The 24,891-nt window shown below is 36.8% G+C and overlaps 1 protein-coding gene across 7 annotated transcripts in view; it reads left to right on the forward strand.

Annotated features, from left to right (window-relative positions):
• The first annotated feature begins 7,553 nt into the window (after window positions 1-7,553).
• The window catches only part of LOC137094190 (phosphoinositide 3-kinase regulatory subunit 6), a 34,979-nt gene continuing 17,641 nt past the window's right edge, over window positions 7,554-24,891 (forward strand). Inside the window, exons 1-11 of one of the 7 annotated variants that reach the window (XM_067459533.1) lie at window positions 7,554-7,728; window positions 13,595-13,619; window positions 13,795-13,857; window positions 14,033-14,122; window positions 15,291-15,382; window positions 15,763-15,831; window positions 17,121-17,253; window positions 17,443-17,512; window positions 19,409-19,592; window positions 23,344-23,488; window positions 23,805-23,891. In XM_067459533.1, the coding sequence (XP_067315634.1) occupies window positions 13,809-13,857; window positions 14,033-14,122; window positions 15,291-15,382; window positions 15,763-15,831; window positions 17,121-17,253; window positions 17,443-17,512; window positions 19,409-19,592; window positions 23,344-23,488; window positions 23,805-23,891 (919 nt within the window). In that variant the 5' untranslated portion in view covers window positions 7,554-7,728; window positions 13,595-13,619; window positions 13,795-13,808. Of the gene's footprint in view, window positions 7,729-11,985; window positions 12,674-13,594; window positions 13,620-13,754; window positions 13,858-14,032; window positions 14,123-15,290; window positions 15,383-15,762; window positions 15,832-17,120; window positions 17,254-17,442; window positions 17,513-19,408; window positions 19,593-23,343; window positions 23,489-23,804; window positions 23,892-24,891 lie in introns of those variants that run through there. The other 6 variants (XM_067459529.1, XM_067459532.1, XM_067459527.1 and 3 more) reach the window with 6 other exon arrangements.

Consider the following 24,891-nt stretch of genomic DNA (forward strand, 5'->3'; position numbering starts at 1 on the left):
TTGCTGTAATAAAAATATCTTCAGCATTACTCAGAAATCTAGCTTAAAGTCCTTTGAAGTTTTGGTGCTTTATGTAATGTTGTGTAGTGTAAATAATAAATCGCATTTGACATTTGTGTTAGCTGCATGCTGTATACAGACCACCAGGGCACAATAGAGACTTTATCAAAGAATTTGCTGGTTTTCTATCAGAGTTAGTATTGGCTGCAGATAAAGTACAAATTGTTGGTGATTTTAATATCCATGAAAAAGTAGACAATGAAAAAGACGCATTGGGATTGGCATTTAGAGACATTCCTAACTATTGGAGTTAGACAACACGTATCAGGAACCACTCATCGCCATAATCATACTTTAGATCTAATAATGTCACATGGAATAAATGTTGATACCTTTGAAATTCTGCAGCAGAGCGATGACATCTCAGATCATTACCTAATATCATGAATACTTAATTTAGCTAAGGCAGCAAAGCCATCCCCTCACTTCAAATACGGCAGGACTATAACCACTGCAACAAAAGATTGCTTTGTACATAATCTTCCTCATCAGTTCCATCTCATCAGCATTTCAGATAGCCAAGAGGAACTTGATGTTGCAACCGAAACTATTGACTCTCTCTTTACTAGCACTTTAGACCTAGTTGCACCCCGGCGCTTAAATAAGATTAAAGAAAATGATCCAACGCCGTGGTACAACGAGCACACTCGGGCCCTTAAAACAGCAGCCAGAAAAATGGAGCGCAGCTGGAAGAAAACAAAACTGGAGGTTTTTCCCAATATGTGGAAAGAGAGCATGATGTCATATAGAAAGACTATAAAAACTGCTAGATCTGCTTATTTCTCATCTCTTTTAGAAGAAAACAAACAACCCTATTTACAGGTCCTTCTCACAAAATTAGCATATTGTGATAAAGTTTATTATTTTCCATAATGTAATGATTTAACTTTCATATATTTTAGATTCATTGCACACCAACTGAAATATTTCAGGTCTTTTATTGTTTTAATACTGATGATTTTGGCATACAGCTCATGAAAACACAAAATTCCTGTCTCAAAAAATTAGCATATTATGAAAAGATTCTCGCTTTAAAATGATCAAAATTATCAAAATTATTAGACCGTATCATAGTACTGAGACTGCTCTCATCAGAGTTACAAATGATTAACTCTTATCGTCTGATCGTGGTTTCTCTATTAGTATTACTCGATCTTAGCGCTGCATTTATTGATCCCAATATTCTTTTGAATAGACTCGAAAATTATGTTGGCATTAGTGGAATTGCATTGGCATGGTTTAAATCGTACTTATCTGACCGTTATCAGTTTGTAGCAGTAAATGAAGAGATGTCACACCAATCACAAGTTCAGTATGGAGTACCGCAAGGCTCATTGTTAGGACCGTTGCTTTTCACCCTGTATACGCTACCACTGGGAGATATCATTAGGAAACATGGCGTTAGTTTTCATTGTTATGCTGACGATACTCAGCTCTATATTTCTTCACACCCTGATGAAACTTACCAATTCACAAGATTAATGGAATTCATAGCTGATATAAAAAATTGGATGAGTAGTAATTTCCTGCAACTTAATTCAGATAAAACTGAATTTTTAATTATTGGACAGAAAAGCTCCACAAGTAGTAACCGAGAATACTGTCTAACACTCGATGACTGCTCTGTCAAGCCCTCATCGTCAGTGAGAAACCTGGGTGTGCTCTTTGAGATCAATCTTTCATTTGAAAGCCATGTTTCTAGCATCTGTAAAACTGCATTCTACCATCTTAAAAATATATCTAAACTACGGCACATGCTTTCGATGCAAAATGCTGAACAGTTAGTACATGCGTTCATGAGCTCAAGGCTAGATTATTATGCTCTACTGGGTGGTTGCCCTGCTCGTTTATTAAGCAAACACCAACTGGTCCAAAATGCAGCAGCTCGAGTTCTTACTAGAACCAGGAAGTATGATAATTTTAGCCCAGTTCTGTCAACACTGCACTGGCTCCCTATCAAACAGTGCATACATTTTAAAATCTTGCTTATTACTTACAAAGCACTAAATGGTTTAGCTCCCCAGTACTTAAGTGAGCTCTTAACACATACGCCATCACGTCTAATTGCGGTCTCAAAAATCTGGCCAATTGATAATACCTGGAATATCTAAATCATATCTTATCTTAAATGTAATATCTTAAATCAACTGCAGGTGGTTGATCCTTTTTTAGCACCGAAACTCTGGAACAGTCTTCCTAGCATTGTTTGGGAGGCAGACGCACTCTGTCAGTTTAAATCTAGACTAAAAACGCATCTCTTTACTATGGCATAGAACATTTTGTGTTTATTAACATTGTTAGGCTGCATTGTAGGTCAGCCGGAACCGGGAACACTTCCCATAAAACCTGATGTACTCGATGTACCTGATGTACTAAAAAGAGTGGCATCCACACTAATGGTAGTCTCTCTGTTTATTCCGAGGTTTTCTGCAGTCGGCCGGATCTGGGCCGTGTCTGGATTGGATGGTGGACCTGTGTCTGTACATGACCAACACGTCCTGGAGTGTCTGCTGAGACCATGTCAATTGGTGTCTCTTCTGAATTTTCCTCACCGGCACGTCATCCTCAATAAACCGTCTCCAACGCAATAACTCCGATCTTTCAAGTATTCATACTCTAGTGTAATCAACGTGCCATCCTAAATAAACCCGTCTCTTGCGTGATACCCAGAAATTTTGAATTTTCCGATCTATTATGATTTCTGACCTGTAAGGTTGCCAGAATAATAATCATATGCAGTTTGATAATAGGCCAGAGGAGAACTGGCACCCTGACTGAGTCTGGATTCTCCCAAGGTTTATTTTTCTTCATCACACCCTGATGGAGTTTTAGTTCCTCGCCACTGTCGCCTTTGGCTTGGCTTGCTCAGTTGGGGACACAAAAATGATGATCCAAATTATTCACCTAAATATACAAATAAAATTATGAATTAGGTCTTATTTAATTCTATAAACTATAATACTGATCTGCCAACATCGTCACTCTATGATAAATTAAAATAAGCTGATAACATCACTGTTTTCTCCAGAACGACTGTACAGCCAAATCAAATTTTGTTGCAATATTGTCCTGTTTAACACTGTGAAGCTGCTTTGACACAATCGTCATTGTAAAATCGCTATATAAAAAAAGTTGATTGAATGATTGATTGATTGATAACCTAAGCAGGTTCGGTGCAGGGCAAGTGCGTTAAATGCATTAAAAAATGTAATGCGTTATTTTTCCCCAGTAACTAATTAAGCTAATTAACGCGTTAACTCGACAGCTAGTTTTTTTTTAAATGCATATGTTAATTAATTTATTTTTTTGTTGTAAACTGCAAATGCAAATGGACTTCTTGGTGCTATCACAGGATATAGACTATGTGAGTGAACATGTATAACCACATATATTTGTTAATTTTGTTTCAAATAATTGTTTTAATTGCTTTAAAGAAAAGTCCATTCCACTGTATTCATATTCATCCATAAAAATGAATAAAATAATTAACCTTTCCACAGATTCTGCAAGCGGTTCACATACTTTTTCTCGCAACTGTATAAATCTATTTATATAGTCCTTCTCTCTGCTGATTGAATAAATTATTGTTCCTCCCTAACTTTGTTAATAAAACATCATGTTGAGACGTGTCTTTTTGTAGGCTACTTATTGATGCGTGAAAGTTTGGGTTGTGTGAACTGTCAATGAAATTAAGGTTAGTGAATAATGAAAGAAATTTAGAGTAAATTGTTAACTGCATCAGGCTTTAAGCATCCAGAAGTATTACTAACAGTATTACTGACATGGTGATACACATTTTTGCCAAACATGATTTATTCTATAACTGTTGCCGCAACAATTTGCGTCCTCTCCTATATGATCTCAGACAATAGGTGACTTTAATATTGGGCGACTGACCCACTTCACACTTCCTTCAGCAGATTTGCCTGTAGCCTTTTGGCAGGTTGACTAAATGTTCATATCAGTACATAAATCTGCGTTTGGCTCCATTGCATTTGGCCAAGATTGCCCTCCCTTTCCTTACACAAACATATTTCCCAAGCCCAGAGAAGTAGACCGCTGATGTTTGGCAGTAGGCACTAATGATTACTGTCCACCGCTTCCTTATATTGTCTAGCTGTGAATACAGGATATCGAAGTAATTAAAAGCTCCATAAACGTAAAACAACTTTGTGAGGGCCTGTTTATTTTAATATAAAATGTTGCTTTGTTTGGCATTAGATACTAATAAATATTTATTTTTAAAATATATACTTCAGATTGTCTCAATTATATTCTGTTTAGCCGTTTCTGTCATGTCCGTATGAGTTCTCGTTAGTTGATTTCTGATTCTGTCCAGCTGTTCCTGTTCAGTCCCCTCATTTACTCCCTGTTATGTTCAGTCCTTTGTCGGTTATTGTTTCGTGTTTGTGGAGTTCTTCTTGTGAGTCCCCAGTAAAGTCTGATTTTAGGTGTTATGTCTTTATCTTCTTCATTCCTCAACTAAACCTTATAGTTCACCTAAAAATGTTCACCCTCATGTCATTCCAAACTTATAGCCTATAGCATTAAGGTTCCATATGTTAACAGTGAACTAACTGCATTAGATAACATGAACTAACAATGAAAATACTTCTAAAGCATAATCTTAGTTAATGTAAAAGGGTTAGTTCACCCAAAAATGAAAATTCTGTCATTAATTACAAACCCTCATGTTTTTTGACACCCGCAAGACATTTGTTCATCTTCGGAACACAAATGAAGATATCTTTGTTGAAATCCAATGAGTCAGAAATGCCTTCATTGACACCAATGTCATTTCCTCTCTCAAGATATTGCAAAGTCCATCTCTCTACAGTGGCTCTACAATAATTTTATGAAGCGATGAGAATAGTTTTTGTGCGCAAAAAGAACTAAATAACAACTTATATAGTGAGCACTGATTTGAAAACAAAGCTTTGAACCGTTATGAATCAGTGTATCGATTAATGTTTCGGCGATCCGAACCGCTGATTCGATAAACTGCTTCATAACTGTTCAAAGCTTTGTTTTGAAATCGGACATCACTATATGTCGTTATTTAGTTTTTTTTTGCGCATAAAATCTATTCTCGTTGCTTCGTAAAATTATTGTACATAGTAGACATTGGTGTCAATCAAGGCCTTTCTGAACCATCGGATTTCAACAAAAATATCTTCATTTGTGTTCTTGGACCAAACTTGTAAGGTCCAAGAGACATTGCGAACCTGCTCCATCTCAGATAGGGGTACCCGAATTTAGAATCAGGCAGATAGGGATCTATTTATCACCATTTTATCTTTATTTTTATTTTTTTATTCTTTTTACAACTGTTTCTATTTTTATTTTTACACATGGTATTTTTTTCTTATGCATGTTATCACTATTTTAATTAATTTCTATGTAAAGCACTTTGAATTGCTATTGTATGAAATGTGCTATATAAATAAACTTGCCTTACCTTGCCTTCAGAAGATGAACGGATGTCACGTCACAAACAAGGGAAAAGGGTGCGAGGACTCAAGTGCAGAAAATGATAATTTATTATAAAATAAAACAAACTCAAAACAAAACCCACGAGGGGGAAAAAACACATAATAGAATAATATAAATACAAACTTAAACAAACCAACAGAATCACGGGGAGGACGGAAGACGCAGACATTACACAAGGATCCAACCCAGACTGACAAACACAAGGAGCTTATAAAGGGAAGAAATCAAGAGGGAACAGGTGGGAGAAATCAACACTAATCAGATAACAAGGGGGAGGGATCAGACAATGACAGGAGCACATGCAAGACATGACAAAACCCACATGTGCACACAAGACAGGACAGGCATGTGACAACGGAGGTCTTATGGGTGTCAAACGACATAAGAGTGAGTAATTTATGACAGAATTTTCATTTTTGGGTGAACTAACACTTTAATTTCAACATTTACTAATACATTATCAAAACAAACGTATGTTATGGGATCTTATTGTAAAGTGTTAGCCCTTTAATTGTTGTTTTATAGAGAACGAAAGAAGATATTTTGTATAAGGTAAAGGGTCCAAACTACATTTTTAATAATAATTAAAAAAAAGATTTTATTGACATATAGATATAAAAACCATAATAGTGCAGTAATTGACAATCGAGTAATTACATAATCCTAGAAGTTAAATAAATGTATAGGTGTGTGTGGGTGAGTGTAGGTGTGAGTGTGTCTGTGTGTGTGTGTGTGTGTGTGTGTGTGTGTGTGTGTGTGTGTGTGTGTGTGTGTGTGTGTGTGTGTGTGTAATTATGAGCAAAATTACCCATTTACTATTTATTATATTATCACTACCATCACTTCTTCTCACCATCATACCACCATCTTTCACCAGTTCTTGCTGTCCTGCAAGAAAGATCATTGTCCACTTAGGCACGTACAGACTGGAAGGGATCTTCATCTATGTGAGAGTAAAGTGTATATGGGGAGTTACTGCTGCTGTCTTTTTGTGGGGATTTCCTCAGCTCTGCAAGCTGTCTTCCCATCTGAAGGTGTTTTTCAGAGAGATATCCTGTTTTGTGAGACGTTTGTAGTGGATACACGGAACAGAAGTCCCTGTTTGTTTTTGTTTTTTAAGTACATCCAGGCCTACAGTAAAATGTTCTATTCATGTCTTCTGTTTAGACTTTATTTGTACTTTACTGTAAAATATGATATTATCCTTTTACACTTACACTAAGAGACATTACATTTTTGGTTTTAACATATAATTTAAACTTGGAAATAAACTGGAAGCTTTAGTATTTAAAAAAAGATACTGCGCTGTATAGGTCACAGATAAAAAACAAAACAAAAACACACAAAAAACACATTTGTGATGATGATCATATTCTTTTGTTAAAAGGCACATCGGATTTCCTTGTTTTCATTGAAATGTGGAAGTCTTTGGAAAAATGTCAAATCATGATGGATAACATGATTATCAGGTTTTACACAAATGGTGTTCATGTTAGTTCAAGTGCTTCTGTGATTAAAGAGGACATGACAATTACTAAAACATTCTGATATTAATGGTAAAACTCCTTTCAGTCATATTATTTTGCTGACTATATGAAGCAATTGTATTAAATTAGAAAAATGCAGAATCAAAGCATTTTCACTGGTCGTCTGCAGCAGTTATCTGAGGTAGAACAGTTCAAATGTGTCTCAGAGGAAATGCAAACTCATGCACCAGATCATCTACTGGTCTTTAAGTTCTTTAGTTTTAGCTTTTTACCTGCTATTGACAGAATAGTTTTATTATTTGGCCAGATTCTGAACATGACACAAAATAAAAATAATAGAGACTTTTAAAATGTGTTGTAGGGAAATGTAAACCAATATATATATATTTTTTTACTTTGCTCAACGTTACACTACTTAGTCTAGGACTACACAGCTGGGCACATCAGCTAAAAATAGCACGCAGCGGAAGTGGTTGTTGTTCCTGTTACAGAACTTAGAACTCAGTGTGTCTAGCCCAGATTAGCTCACTCTTTGAACAGGACGGTCTACATTTCCTAGCTTCTAAATTTGAGTGTTACAGACACTTGCTAAAATATGCTATTCTGCAGGGCTGTGAGTTCTGTCAGATTTCCTCCCATGAGACACTGGAAATTCTGCAGCGCCGAAGTTTGAATGGCAGTAATATAGGTAGGTAATCATGCACACACAACATATATTCGAACAGTCTTGCATAAGCCTGTTATCCATTCTTTCGCTATCTCACAAATATTGCATACACGACACGCACACAAATTAAGCCACTGTTTCCTCCCACATTTTTTGCTTATCTTAATTTTTCGTATTGTAGTCAATAGTCATCTTGTTATTTACTAGTTTTTTTTTCTTTTCAAATGCGTTTACATGCTGTTTATTACTGTTTACAAGTATTTGTTTGCATGAATTTGTGCTTTTTCTTTGCTGTATTTTAAGAATGTTGGCTAGTTTTTATATGGATAACGTGGGTCATTGATATAACATTCATTTTTGTCGACATTTAGCCACAAATAAATTAACAATGAAAATCGTATGGACTTGAATACAGCTTTTGAAAATGTTTTTAATGTCTGAATTGATATACACTTTAATATTTGGAATATTCAGTCAAAAATGTTAAACTGTTCTGATATCACAATGAAGAAAAAGCCTGATTAAAATGTAATTCTTGAAAAGAAAACCTTAATTTATGTAAATTACTGTGCAAGTCTTAGGCACGTCATATTTTCACACACACAAAATGGTTTTAAGACAGGTTTTTATATCGTTGTTGTGTCAGTAGAAAATATCAGTTTACATTTCCAAAGATTTCTTTTGCCATAATTGAAATAATCCAGTGAGATTTTAGACAACAGTGGGTATGCTCCACACTGAAATCTGATCTCACCATCGAGTTGGTCTGTGATTACATAAAGAAATAACAAAAACTAAACAAACTAAACCTAACAACCAAACAAAAACTAAAAAACTGAGACAGACTTAATCCAGAAGAACTGCGACAACAAAGACAATTTAAGAAACCTACCTGCAAAACTGCCTGAAAGGTTTAAATGCAAAAGGTGGTCACACCAAATATTGGTTTGATTTACTTACTTGATTGGATAGTTCACCCAAAAATGAAAATGTTATGTTTATCTGCTTACGTCCAGGGCATCCAAGATGTAAGGGTGTTTGTTTCTTCAGTAGAACACAAAATAAGATTTTTAACTCCAACCTTTGCTCTTATAATGCATGTCAGTGGGGTCTAATAAGAATCAATGTTCATTTTTTGGGTGAACTATCCCTTTAATGCTAGTTAAATGATAAATAAAATCTATGTATGAAAATATTTTTGAAAGCATCCTCATTTTACAGCATTTTTAGTGCCTAAAACTTTTCACAGTACTGTAGCCTTTTCTGGATTGAAGTCTCAGTTTTTTCTGTTTTCATGTAATCCTAGATGGGCTCGATGATGGTGAGATCAGATCTTCATGCGGAGTACACTGGCTGTTGTCAGACTCCTTGTGCATACAAAAATTTCACTGGATTATTACAGTTAATGCAAAATGAATTTTTGGAAATGTAAACTCATATTTTCTACTGACAAACCACATCCAAATATAATAATATAACTTACTTAAAACCAAATTGTTTTTTTGTTTTTTTTTTACTGACGTGCCTAAGACTTAATCTAGATTTAAACTAGGAGAGTGTGTCTGTGCCCTAAACATTATCAGGATAGCTATTCCAGAGTTTAGGAGCCAATGTGAAAATGCTCTCTCTCCTTTAGTGGACTTATATGTACCACCAAAAGTTCAGAGTTTTGTGATCTTAAAGAAAGTGCATGTAAGATTGTGGCCAAAACTGGTACTGCAATGACTTTCAAATTACTCTGGAGCGGTGTATCCCTTCTCTCTCTCCCCCCTGACTGGAGTTTGCCAGATCGACTGCAGGATCAGCAGGAACGTTTGTAGCTGCAACTGTGGTGACTAGAGCAGAGACTACTGTTGTCAGTGATATAAGTATTAAGTATTTGAAATTAACATGATTTATTAATGTCTAGTGACATATCAGGGCCATTTTATAATTAATTGAAATACATTTCTTACATACAGTTCCTTTAAAGAGCATGACTGATTGCAGCATGATCAATTCACAGATAGGGCCTTATAAGTAAGTAGCAATATGTTGTTATTGATACAGGGTGTAATAGTATGTAGTGTAAGCAGTGTAGAGATAATAACATTGGGGTGATGTTATCATATTTTCTTGAACTGGTAAGAACTCTAGCAGCTGGAGCTAGTTTACTTAGGATGCAGGACAACAACCTAGTAATTCTGTACATAATAAAACTTTTTGTGGCAGAAAACATGGAAATAATAGGTTGTTTTTATCCTATTGTTTAGTATTATTTGCTTGGATTAGTAGTATGTCCAGGGAATTTTTGACCATTTTTATAGAAGCGCATTTGTGAGGTCAGGCACTGATTTTGGATGAGAAGGCCTGGCTCGCAGTCTCTGCGCTAATTTTTCCCAGAAGGTGTTCTATCGGGCTGAGGTCAGGACTCTGCTTGCTAGTCAAGTTCCTCCGCACCAAACCCGCTCATCCATGTCTTTATGGACCTTGCTTTTTTTCCCAAGTGTTTATTTTATTGTGCAAACAGCAGAACATACAGAACAGCTCAACAACAGAACCTAAATTCACACTAGAGCCCTGCATGTATGCCCGAGCCCGGCGGGACCCGACTTTTTTACTCCCCAAGGGCCGGGCTTTGGGCCAATTTTCAAGTCATACCTAAACCCGGGCCGGGCTTCGAACCTTTTTTAGGATTCTCCTTTGTTTTATATTTATTTTATTAATTAAAGGAAAGAATGAGATGTGCTGCGCTGGTGGAAACAACATGAGACCATAATAGCTTATACGACTGTCACAAGACATGACTCACAGGGTTAAAGAGTCAAGCAGCAGCGTGCGTTTCTTCAGCGCAGCTGCTAGAATTATGGCCTTTTTACAACTTGTTCCTTCATTCGTTTTCTGTAAATGCATCTGGTTGTTTAAACCACGTGTACATTTTACTCCTGGCAAATGGTTAAAAAATAAACATGTGTGAGAGCGTGTTATGGCCTATATGTGGTGCTGCAATACGCATCCAGGCAAATGAGTAAAGCAAGCCAACACAAATGGCCATAAATTAAACTTAAATTAAGTCTTAGATGCTCAAGAACACAATCATCTTCAATAAAAATTAATAAATGATCTTACCAGTTCTTAGGTCGCTCTCTTATACTGCGGTCTTTGAATTTGAAATGAGCTGCTGAAAATCTTGAATCTTTTGCTTCCGTTGCTGTTAACTCCGTTAAATATAGGCTATACTGCGGGAATTGAAGATCTGATTCATAGGTTATTCATTTTGTGGAGGTGTAAGGTATTAGACAAATTAGACTGTATGTTCTTTTTTTATTTTATTTGTTTAAATCGTTTAGCTCGTTTCGTTTGAGCCCTGTTGCGAGCAGCATCAGCCTGCCTCAGCTCGTCAAAAATGCCTTATTACTGTGGAGATAATATTACAGCAGGCTAAATTAACTAACATTGTGATGCTTGAAGTGTTATATATGGATTTTATTATAGGCTTATTTTGCACGTAACTTCGTCACCCTTTCTGTCTAAATGGTCCCACACAGTATGCTTCTTTTCCATTGCTTCATTTTGCAAAATATGTCGGTGTCGGCACGTGTGGTTCGTTGCATGTTTCGACGCTCCCTGTGAGTAAAAAAACAAACAAAAAAACTTTAAACCATTTAACTGATAGTGTTAATTGGTCCAAATTCTTACTATCGGTTAAAGGTTAAACGTTCAATATGAGCATCCCTACATGTGGTGTGATGTGATGGAAACCCATTCCATGAAGCTCTCTACACACTGTTCTTGAGCTAATCTGAAAGCCACACAAAGTTTGGAGGTCTGTAACTATTGACTCTGGAGAAAGTTGGAGGGTCTGAGCACAGTGTGCCTCAGCATACACAGAATCCCACTCTGTGATTTTACGTGGCCCACCACTTTGTGGCTGAGTTGCTGTTTTTTCCAATTTTTTCCACTTTGTTATAACAAAACTAACAGTTGACCGTGGAATATTTAGTATACAAAGTATATATTGTATGATTTGGAGGGGTGTCCAAATACTTTTGGCAATACAGTGGAAAAGTATAAAAGTATATATTGGTATAACTTAGTAGTATAGTATAACTTGACACTATAGTACTATAGTATAACTAGATCCCTTTTCCTTATTGTGTACAACTTTTATTTGTCATTGACCATCATCTCCACACCTTATCGTTGTTCTTATCTGTGTATTTAAGTAAGACTGAAACTAAAGCGAGAAAGTAAAAGTTACTAAGTGTAAAATTTTCTTTTTCTTGGCTAGTACTAAAAATATCTTAGTCGTGTGTGTCATCCGCCCCCACATTTATGGGGGCAGGATGTGTGTCAGGTCCTGTCATCTACTCTCTCTCAGAGAATGAGGGCCAAGTGAGCGACAGGAAGTCTGTGGTTCAGCGAGCTGCTTTCTGTGCTGATACAGCGATCTTGACCCTGTTTCTCTTCACTTGTTCAATGCCTTTTTTGTGCAGGATCAGGGGCTTAATCTTTGCACGCTGGTTTTTATCGTTCTGCAGCACTAGCCTTATGCAGAACGCACATGCATATGCATCACGTTGTTTGGCTGGATATAAGAAAGTTCCGTCTGAACTTGTCCAAAATCAGGTTCAGGGTGTTGTTTGTAATATGAATAAGTTAAGCAAATATTCAAAGGACTTTCCCTTCAGTGTGTCCACACACCCACTCTACACCCTTCTTTCACACATTTCTCTCCTAATCTACCTTCATAACTTTCCTCTGCCTTGCCTGTTAACACACACTCTCTCTCTCTTTTTCTCTTTCTCGTCCCGCCCTCGTGTTCTCTCAGTTTTGAGTCAGAGTTGCATTTGTCCTCAGTGAAAGCCGCAGCAGTTAGAGGAAGTGTTACATAGAGTGCTGCTCTCACTCTGACTGTCTGTCCAGCACAAGTTTTAATACATGTGCCATATGATGTAGTCCATTAATATTCTCACAAGCATGAAAGGTAAGTCAATGGACTTATTTTCTTGTAATTTAACATTTTATTGCTATAACAGAGAGTTGCGGCTTAGCCTGTGAAATTTGATTCTGAGTTCAGCGCTGAGAAAGCAAGCTATCGGAAGGTTGCATAATTACAAGCTGTGTCGGTCACTGAAAAAGGCCCCTTTGTTTAGTTCCAGTTATTTGGTTTACGTGCTTTTTTCTGTTCTATTTCTGTTCAGCTCTGACTTTCTGGACATCGTAGTACTGTTTTTGTTCACTGCTTTTCTATTTCCTCACACTTTTTTTTTGGAAGTAGATTCTGCTGTGACTTAAAAGTGTTTCAGCTGTGAAGTAGTTGCATTCCGTTGCTGGTCAGTTATAAAAAAAACATGTCTGAGAGGGTGAAATGAAGGGGAACTTTTCTTGTGTAATCAGTAGTGGGTAAAAACGCACCTGAGGCTGCTAGCCATGGCTGTGTGTATGTGTGTGTGTGTGTGTGTGTGTGTGTGTGTGTGTGTGTGTGTGTGTGTGTGTGTGTGTGTGTGTGTGTGTGTGTGTGTGTGTGTGTGTGTGTGTGTGTGTGTGTGTGTGTGTGTGTGTGTGTGTGTGTGTGTTTTGGAAAACAGCGTTAACTATCAACTAACAGTTCACTGTTAACACAGAATGCAAATAATCATGCTCAGGATCACTTGATATTACCTACTGTGTTTTATAAGCTCAAAAATATGCAATTAAAGTGAGAGAACTCTTCAGCATCATAAAGTGGAAAATAGAAGAATGAGTCACATTGATGTGACCAGCACATTCAGTCATGTTATTCCAAACCAGCATATATTCCTTTTGTCTGTGGAACACAAAAAAATATCTATTTTGGAAAATGTCATACAATGAAAGTTTGTCGGGACCAATGTTTTTTGTTCAAAATGTGTTCTGTGTTCCACAGAAGAAAGAAATATAACAACGTGAGAGTGAGTAAATTATTATTTTTAAATGCTTGCATGTCTTTAGGACAGTGTAAATGTTAATTGTTCTCATTTTGTTTTGATTTTATGCAGTAATGTTCTGTATAATTTGTGCTTGTCTTTGTGTCAGCAGTGGTGATTATCACAGTGGTGATTATTTCCTTTTACCTCATTATGTAAGGACCAAGCTGCATTATGGCATCCTGGAGAAATTCTAGCAGTATTAATATTATGGACTCGGCAGGTGAGACTTACGCCTTTTGGAGAAACGCATATTTTATTATAAATCAGAACAGATGATTTTTGGCAAATAACTATGTTAATGTTAAATTATCCATTTGTAAATCTTCAAATGTATACACTACCATTCAAAAGTTCAGGGTCATTAAGATTTTTTATATTGGCTTCTCTTTAAACAGCTGAATATGCTGCAATTGAATCCGAAGTCTACCGTAGCCTGCTAACCATTATGAGAGAAATGGACACTGTGCAACCAGTTGTCAACAAAGGTAGGATTTAACATATCACACTCACTAAAAGGAAACACATACACCTCAAGACCAAAACTGACCCACTAGATTTCCAGTAGCTTTTGTGATTGGTTTAGAAGCATGAAAAAACACAAATTATCTTCAGCCAGAAAAGGTTACAGCCGTCTCAACAGTATATTTTTATTTGCTTGTTTATTTCTATGCACTTTTTTAAAGTCACTTGTAATGTTTTACACTCTTCTGTGAAACCACAGTTGTCTTTTATATAATTGTATGTGTGTGGCTATAGGCTAGTTAGTTGTTGGCCACACCTGCCATATAAAAAAAAAAGAAAAAAGCCAAAAACAATCTATGCTAATGATTAGCACATGGCTACTGTGTGAGATTTAAATCCACACTAGGCCCCACTTTATCTTAGGTGGCCTTAAGTACTATGTACTCACATCAAAAAATAAGTACAATGTACTTACTGTGTTCAAATTGTATTGTAAAACACCTTTGCTGATATTGAGGTGGAAACAGGTAAAGCTAGGGACAGGGGTGGTGATATGGGTCAGTTTAAGGGTAGGGTTAGGTGTAAGGGAAGTGCCAACTGTGTAATTATAAATGTAACTACAGAAATTAATTACAGATGTAATTACATTTTTTAAATGTAAGTACAATGTAAAAACATGATAAGTGCATTGTATCAACTGATTAATTACAATGTTAGTGCATAGTAGTTAAGGCCACCTAATATAAAGTGGGTCCAAACACTACATATGGGCTTATAATGAAATGGTTTCTTTAAGGTTCATAATCTACGATATATTCATAGTGTTATCTGTTCATGTGTAAATTCCATGTCAACAAGTCACTAAGCTTTTTAGATAGCTACCATTGAGCAACTCGGTTTCGAGTGACAGTATCAAAACACAAAATCTGACAGATGCACGAAAAAGTATGTGAACCGCTTGCAGAATCTGTGATAATGTGAATAATTTTAACAAAATGAAAGAGATCATACAAAATGTGTTTTTTTTTTATTAGTGCTGTCCTGAATAAGATATTTAACCTTTTATTTTTATTTTTACATATAGTACACAAGACAAAAAAAGTTTCAAAAGTTTATGAACCATTGATTCTCAATGCTAAGTGCCGTTACCTGGACGATCCACGGCTATATTAGGAATTGTTCATTTTGCAGGAATGCTGAGATGGACATTACATAAGAAAGTGCAGACCAGTCCTCTCAGGAGTCTGGCACTGGTGAGGGTGGCCATTAAGGAACTAGAAAGAGTGAGTCACCAGTTTCTATGACATAATGCTTGTTAAAATGCTGCAGTACAATTATAATTTTAGTTATTGACACAACAGTTTAAGCATGTCCAGTGAGTATTAATTAAATGCTATTTCTTAAAAGAAGTGACCATAGTGTTTGTTATAAGAACATTGGTTACTTGTAAATACCTGCCTGGGTCGCCCAACATGATTATCTGTTGCTGCTGAAAAAAAGATTTGATTCATTATAATAACAGTTAACGATTATTATTAGTAATTAAGTTAACTACCACATAATTAATGATGATTTCAACCGGCAAAGGAGGATTTATAGAAGTTTGTGAACGATCAGATGAAAAGATGGTAAACATGATTTTCTGAAAACTTTTTGTATGTAGGCTGAAAGAATTGACTGCAAGAAACATCTCATTCCTCTGCTTAATACACTCATCTATGCTGTGATGCAGGTAAGAAAAAAGTTTAATTTGTATTATTACTATGTTATAGCACTAAAACTTTTGAGGCATGGTTTTTGGTGCCTACAACAATAGACACAGATCAGACATAACATTATGACACTGAATAACACTGATTATCTCTTCATTAAGGCACCTTTTAGTAGGTGGGATATATTAGGCAGCAAGTGAACATTTTGTCCTTAAATTTGATGTGTTAGAAGCAGGACAAATCTGTAAGCATAAAGGATTTGAGTGAGTTTGAAAAGGGCCAAATTGTGATGGCTAGACGTCTTGGTCAGAGCATCTCCAAAACTGCAGTTATTGTGGGGCGTTCCTGGTCTGCAGTTGTCAGTATTTATAAAAAGTGGTCCAGGGAAGGAATAGGGTTGAACCGGCAAAAGGGTCATGATGCACGTGGGGAGCGTAGGCTGGCCCATGTGGCCAAATCAAATAGACGAGCTACTGTAGCTCAAATTTCTCATGAAGCTATTGCTGGTTCTGATAGAAAGGTCTCAGAATACATAGTGCATCACAGTTTGTTGTGGCCAGTATAATATCAACAGTGGGCGTGGGAGCATCAGAACTGGACCACAGAGCAATGGAAGAAGGTGGCCTGGTCTGATGAATCACATTTTCTTTTACATCTCTCAATCCAGTCGAGCATCTGTGGGCTGATGTGCTGAATAAACTAATCCCATGGCCAATCTGCTGCTAACATCTTGGTGCCAAACCACACCACACTTTCAGGGGTCTAGTTGAGTCCATGCCTTGATGGGTCAGGGCTGTTTTGGCAGCTAAGGGTGGATCAAAACAATATTTGGTCATAATGTTATGCCTGATCAGTGGTCTGTATGTGTTCTCTATCAAATGCAAGCCATTGTAAACTATGGATTATATGGTTAATTCTATTTAACTAACTAATTTTCTATATTGCATTTAGCAAACATCAGAACAGGCTAACCAGTCTAACTAAATCACCCATTCAGTTCAAGTCAAGTCACCTTCATTTATATAGTGCTTTTTACAATATAGATTGTTTCAAAACAGCTTTACAATAATAAAAGGAAATTCACGAGTTCACACTTACATCAGTAAAATAGAGTAAAAATTATGCATATTTGCCGTGCTGTTCGGGGAGGGCTCCGGGCTCGGAAATTTTTGATCATTAGTTATTTACTTTGGGGTCACATCATAATTTTTAACCTAAAGAGAAAAGTCTGTTTTTGTCTACATTTGGTCAGTTCGTGAAGCTGCTAGAAGACTAACACCCTGCATGGCTGCCCTGTGTTTCTTTGCAGACAGTATACATTCCTGACGACCTCTATCAAAGAGTTTATGACTTCTGCAAGAGGTTGTTGACTCTGCCTCAGCCGTACTGCACTGTGGGCCTCAGTTATGCAGGGCAGATGAAAGCAGAACAACTTGCTCCAGGTAAGTCACCTCTTTAATTCTTCCAACAAAATATGACAAGCATTCTCATCTCTCTTGATTTTGGTTTTCCTCTTGGCTTGCAGCCCAAAAAACAAAAAAGACAAATTCAAGTTTACAAAAAAAAAGTTGCAAACAATAAAACATGATCCCAATAAGTCTGAAGTACAGTCTTCTTGCTTTTTCTCATAGGCCTTTTGTATCAGAAAAGGATAATTGCCGAACAAAATCTTAAAAATGAACACTATCCTCAGCAGGAGAGGTGAGTCTCTTTCATAGTACCTTAGCAAATATTTCATCTGTGAACAGTTGCTATGCGTATTCATTGCCTTTCCTTATCTGCAACCTTTTCCATGAGGGCTTTATCATCATCATTATCACACAACTACTAATATAGTTCATTAACCTATAGTGACCTCAAAAAGTATTAAACACTTAAAGGGTTAGTTCACTCAAAAAAGAAAATTATGTAATTAATGACTCACCCTCATGCCGTTCCAGACCCGTAAGACCTCCGTTCATCTTTGGAACACAAATAAAGATATTTTTGTTGAAATCTGATGGCTCAAAAAGGCCTCCATTGAAAACAATGACATTTCCTCTCTCAAGACCCATACAAAGGTCCTAAAGACGTCGTTACCAAGTCCATCTCACTACAGTGATTCTAAAAAAAAATTGCGCAAAAAAACTTTTCTCGTTGCTTCATAAAATTCTTGTAGAGCCACTGTAGTGAGGTGGACTTTTAACAACGTCTTTAGTGCCTTTTATGGGTCTTGAGAGAGGAAATGACCTTGTTGCCAATGGAGGCCTTTCTGAGGCTCGGATTTTAATAAAAATATCTTAAATTGTGTTCCGAAGATGAACAAAGGTCTTACGGGTGTCGAACGACATGAGGGTGAGTAATTAATGACAGAATTTTCATTTTTGGGGGAACTAATGTTTAAGGCTGTTACATACTCCGCAAAAACAGAGTAAATGTTCTTGCAGTCCTGGTTTGGGAGTTCTCGCTGCTTGTTCTTGACACAACTTCTGAGCAGAACTTTTTTCTTGTGGGTGTCTTAGAACTATTATATTATTTGTCAGAAATGTTAAGTGGGCGGGGTTAATTACATAGAAACTGACACTTTCGGCACCTGCTTTTCTCGTGAAGTATGGAATGTCTTGATCAAAACGAACTTTGTTCTTGTTCTTGCCATCTACAGAAAAAAGATTTGTTCTTGCGGAGTATGTACCAAACTTTATTTAAACCATATATTTTTTTAAAAATGTGTTTTATCTTTTTATAATAAAAACAAACAAATGGCAACTATTGCACAGACATACACAAGAAGTTTGTCCAATGTGAAAAAATGTAGGGCGGGACTTGATTTTGTCCATCAGAGTTGGTTGAGTCATTGTTGCCTACTAATTGCTGCAATCTTTTATGTTAGTGACAGATTGCTGGATCCGTTATTATTATTATTATTTTTTTATAGCAACATTCTATTGTTAACTCAAGAATTGTTAACTTTGATTTCATGTTTTCTATAGCATTAATGCAACATGAGCAATAGTATGAGCTAATGCGAAATAATATTTTTATAGCATTTGTTAATCTTGTGTAATGTTAATCACTATATTTATATATTATCAATCAATGAATGAAGGAATGCATGAATCAATCAATGAATGATTAAAATACCTAATGTATTTACTAATGTTATTGAAAGTGATCTTATTGTAAAGTGTTATCCAAAAAGTTTTAGGGGCCTATTCTTGTTGAAATATATCCTTTTTTTTTTTTACTGTAATATCTGTTGAAGACCTATCCCTTTTCAGTGGTTACTAATTGTTAAGACTTGTCCTACCAGTTTTTGGATGGCTTTCCAAATGTCTAAAGCTATAATTGTTTCTAGAAAGGAACAAGAAAAACCACAATAGAAGGGGAAGAGAAGAAGATTGATTATTTGTAAAGTCAGCAGTTTGCATCCATATATTTATTCAAGGCCTGTTATCATTACAGTTTTAAGTTGCTTATTTAAATAGCTTCCAGTCGTTTATTTTAAGGTGGATGTGGTTGCTCAAGTAAACCTCATGCCAGCCCAGTCAGAATGATTTTTTTTATCACTGTGTGAGTAATTGTGTTTGTGAGGTTTTGATGACTATATTCTGTGTTCAGGGTGTTTGTGTTTGCGGATCCTGCAGTTTTTTCTGAGTCTCTCAGCACTGTTCTGAAGGCTGACATTGAGGCTCAAGGAATGGTCCGGAACCCTTTGACCATGATGCGCTGTGTAGTTCAGCACAGCATTCAGGCGATACTAGGAGAGAATTGTCACGGACCCTCTCTCAATGATGCACTGCAGGTTGGAAATGTTATTTAGAAAAGCTAAAGTTTTAAACTAAGCAACTCTATCTCACAACCAATTTGCACATGTTTTATGAGGTGGCTAATTTGAACGAATTCGTACAATTTGTCTAAACCCAGTGACGGTAGGTTTAGGGGCAGGGTAAATGGTAGGTCATTTGTATGAATTCATATGAATGGGGCAACTAAGTGACCTCGTAAAACACTTACGAATTGCTGTGAGATAGGGTTGAAGTAGCATAGTCATGATTTTTGCAAATCTCTGATTGGTTTTGCTTGTTTCGTGTCATTTCAATCCCATGTGACTTTCAAGAAGATATTTTTGAAGAATGCAATGAAAGTCAGTAGTATCCAAAAGAACACTGGGCTCCCTAAATTCATTACAGGGAAGTAAAAAAAAATAATCTTCTTTTCTGTTTCATAGAAAGAAGAAGTACAGAGGGGGTTGAATGTCATGAGTGTGCATAAAGGATTTTTGGGATAACTCCCCCTTTCTCTCTTTTGAAGATGAGCCTGATGATTGCAATTTTTCATTGTTTTATAAATATCTCTGGTGGAACAAACATTAATATAAGTCACATAGGTGCAATTTAATGTTCTTTAGTAAAAGCAAAGATGTTGAATGTCAAAATATTTCCCAAATTTTTTTATTTCATGACCAAAAAAAATAAATAATTGGATGGTTAGCACGCAGTAAAAGATGTGGTTTTAATGGCGCAACAACAAACAGACAAATGTACACATTCCAAAACAAACTAACACCACTCAATACAACTTTTAACTGTTGTTTATTTTATGTTATGTTATTTATCATGTTATACATACACTGTCATTCAAAAAGGGGTCGGGGAACAATTTTATTTTAGGAAGGATATGTTCAATTCAAAAAAAGTAACAGTAAAGTAAAAAGTGAAACAAGTACAATGCTGTGCTCACATTGTATTGCAAAACACTTTTGCTGATATTGAGGTGGGAAAGGAGTAGCGATAGGGACAGGTGTGGTTTGTGGGTCAGTTTAAGGGTAGGATTATAAGGGAAGTGTCAAACATGTAATTACAAATTTTACAAATGTTAAAACTACAGAAATTAATTACATATGTTATTAATTAAAATGTTAGTGCATAGTAGTTAAGGCCACCTATAAGTAATATAAAGTGGGTCCAACATTTCAAATAAATGCTGTTTACTTACTGTAATAATAAATATTTCTTGAGCAACAAATCAGCATATTAGAATTATTTATGAAGGATTATGTGAAGCTGAAGACTAAAAAATTCATTTTTAGCATCACAGGAATAAAATTACATAAATTACATTTTAAAATATGTTAAAATAGAAAACGGTAGGTAGGCAGTGGCTCAGTGGTTCATGTAGGTTGGCTACAAACCTGGAGGTTGGTGGTTCCCGGTTCCACCTGACCAAGTGTTGAGGTGTCCATGAGCAAGACACCTAACCCCAGCTGCTCCTGATGAGCTGGATGGCGCCTTAGGCCGGGGACACACTGCAAGCGTGTCGTGAGCGTCTCGGCTGCGTGGCGTGTCCGTTTTTATTTCGGCTCCCATGTTAACCGGTTAGCGCTTGCATACTGCCTGCGTCAGCCGCGTGGCTCACGCACGGTCCGAGCCGCGCGGAAAACGCGTGCATGCTTCAAATAGAAGAGACGCCTATTTTTCACGCGACACGCGAGCGTGTTGGAAGCGTTTCTAGGCAAAACAGCATAGGAAAAGATGTTTATATGCCATTTTGACACGAATACATATTAATAAATGACATTTTCATGTTTAAAAGTCTTAAGGTTAACATAAATGCAGATGGCCTACTTGTTATAATAAAAAACAACATTTTTATCGATTTTGAAATATTAAACCTGTCAATACAGAACGAAATATTCTGTAGCCTATTTTGCCGTCAATACCATATATATGTATGGTCAATAGGCTACTGCCGACGTTGTCTTTGCTGTATCAATAGGCAATATATTTATATTTAACATGAAGTATAGGGCTTCCCAGCAGCAGAGGCGCCGCGTCAGACACGCTTCTGGTGTGCAAAGGCAGAGAAAACGCCAGGCAGCCGCCCCGCGGCTGACACGCAGCAGAAACGCCACGCTTGCAGTGTGTCTCCGGCCTTAGGCCGGTGACACACTGCAAGCGTGTCGTGAGCGTCTCGGCTGCGTGGCGTGTCCGTTTTTATTTCGGCTCCCATGTTAACCGGTTAGCGCTTGCATACTGCCTGCGTCAGTGAGCCGCACGGAAGACGCGTGCATGCTTCAAATAGAAGAGACGCCTATTTTTTACGCGACACGCGAGCGTGTTGGAAGCGTTTCTAGGCAAAACAGCATAGGAAAAGATGTTTATATGCCATTTTGACACGAATACATATTAATAAATGACATTTTCATGTTTGAAAGTCTTTAGGTTAACATAAATGCAGATATAGGCCTACTTGTAATAATAAAAAACAACATAATTATTGATTTTGAAATATTAAACCTGTCAATACAGAACGAAATATTCTGTAGCCTATTTTGCCGTCAATACCATATATGTATGGTCAGGCTACTGCCGACGTTGTCTTTGCTGTATCAATAGGCAATATATTTATATTTAACATGAAGTATAGGGCTTCCCAGCAGCAGCAGCGCCGCGTCAGACACGCTTCTAGTGTGCAAAGACAGAGAAAACGCCAGGCAGCCGCCCCGCGGCTGACACGCAGCAGAAACGCCACGCTTGCAGTGTGTCTCCGGCCTTACATGGCTGACATCGCCGTCGGTGTATGAATGGGTTAATGTGAGGCAATATGTAAAGTGCTTCAGTGGCCATGGGTCTGTTGAAAGCGCTATATAAATGCAGTCAGAAACAGTTATGTTCAGTTGTAAAAAAAAAAAAAAAAAAGACTTTTTTTTCTGTAATTTTGATCATATTAATGTAGCCTTGCTGAGCATAAGAGACAATAAAGCATTAAAAAATCATACCGACCACAAACTTTTGACGAGTAGTGTACTGTTAAATATTGGATATACATCTGTATGTGTGTACATAAAGTGCCTGTATGTGTGTAAATCTGCTATGATTTATTCATTATAACTCCATGTGCCAACCATCCCCAGTCCCACTCAAATTATGCTATCCAGGTGGAATAATTTATCACAGGCTTCCAGACTTTATGTAAAAATATAAATTTTTCCTCATCTCTATTATCTAACATTTATGTTTAATATCTCTCAGTAAATTTCTTAATATTGTATTAATGTAGAAATAGATATGGCTGAAGAGTGCACATTCAGATGTAAAAGTTCTGTAACCAACCCAGTTGTGAACGAGAAACAAACCCTGGGATATGGTGTAACGTGTAATTCCACTCTTACCTAGTCAAAGGATGTTGGTGCACAAACACTGACCCTCTACTGAAAGGTTTCTTTTAAGAGAAAGGATGAATTCTTTCCAAATGAATGGAACGTTTTCTGTACCTACATTTAACTTCTGTTTAACAGTTAAAAACTCTATTATTGTGGTTGTGGTGGAGACAAAAGGGCGAGCATTTATTGCAGGTCAGCATCTCTCTGTCCCAGTCCACACATTAGCTGTCTGCTGTTTGTTTTCAGAAAACTCAAAGCCACAGGACATCCACAGGACATCCCATATGTGTCTGTCTGAAATACGGCTGTATGGGATTTCATGCTGTGTGGCTCTCTGTCTATGTGTAGGTGTTTATGTGTCTGATTATCTATCTGTATGTGCACATGACAGGACTTGGACCAGGACGTGGAGTCATACTTCAATGAAGTGCTTGCAACAGTAGAACAGAGCACAGATGTAAACAAACGTGAACAGGGTCAGATCAGAAAAAAACTACAAGAGTTATACTCACAGATCCTCTGTGACACCAAGAAAGGTGATCTACAAGTCCATTCTATTCTATTCTATTCTATTCTATTCTATTCTATTCTATTCTATTCTATTCTATTCTATTCTATTCTATTCTATTCTATTCTATTCATTATACACTCTTTCTATATTATTATCCATACTTTGTCTCACAAACACAATACTGACTTCATCTGTACCAAAATAACTTTTTTTTTTCTCTAAAAAATAGATCTAGCACTAGATATGTTGTTATTTTTTCCTCCTTTTTTGATATCAGATGTGTTGCCGGATCAGGAAGCAGGATTTGTTTGTGGTGTCAGTGTGACTGTTTTGGGTTTCAGGTCTATTGTCCAGAGGCTCCTTGTGCGATGTTCCACTTCCCAATCCGGAGATGAGTTTCCATCTGTGGTGGGAGGAGGAGGAGCTCTGTGAGTTAGAATCATTACAAAAACCTTTATAGACCCTATTTGCACTTTTACTGTTACAAGACAATATTGCATGTGAACTTTTCTTTGCATAAATAGTGGATGCTATATTAATGCTGCATTATCTGGACTTTATTTGCCCTATCACTAAAGCCCACCTCTACACCTAACACTGACCATATTGATTTGCCTGATCAGTAAAGGTGTCCTCAAAGTTCCAAGAAGGGAGCCATGTTTTTGAGCATTGTTGCCAAATGAGCTGCACACATTGTAGTGGATGTGCTGGCCAGTCTGAGCAACATAAGGACATCACATCCAGTTTTAAATATAGGCCAAAATGCTTATCAAACACTTTATTCCCGCTATTAAATACCCATTAGTGCCTTCTTTACACTTGTCAAATATTTTCAATTCCTCATTGTATTATTTAAAATGAACACCTTTTCTGGGCTGGTATGCAATAGGAAATGTTATGTTATGTTGTGTGTTTTCTTAACTCAAGATAAAATGTCTTAGATTGCAGATTTTGGTATCTTGGTGAATCTAAGCATAGTTTGTGACATTTTTTTAAATACACTATATTGCCAAAGGTTTTGGGACGTCTGCCTTTACATGCATTTGTTTTATGAATATCTGAGCATGCAATATATCAAAAGAAAGAGCTGCCCATCTTCTTTTAAACAACAACAAAGAAAAAACTACATACGATCACTTGTTTTAGTGCGTATTCTTTGCGTGTGTTTTGATCAGGAGATTTAGTACTCATTCAGAAGATAATAGCGGTGTATAATAGGGGTGTAATAGCACCCCCTAGCTTCTGACAGTGAAAACACGGAAACCCGGAATATTCCGTTTTTTGGGCCGGGAAGCATTTTCTCACAAATAACGGAAATGTACGTGTTTGGCAGGGAAATAATTAATCAGTAGGGTTTAATATGGAGTTGGCCCACACCATGCAGGTATAACAGTTTCAATTCTTTTAACCCAAAGTTGGGAGCATGAA

The sequence above is a fragment of the Pseudorasbora parva genome, chromosome 12 (genome assembly GCF_024679245.1).
Source record: "Pseudorasbora parva isolate DD20220531a chromosome 12, ASM2467924v1, whole genome shotgun sequence".
Lineage (NCBI taxonomy): Eukaryota > Metazoa > Chordata > Actinopteri > Cypriniformes > Gobionidae > Pseudorasbora > Pseudorasbora parva.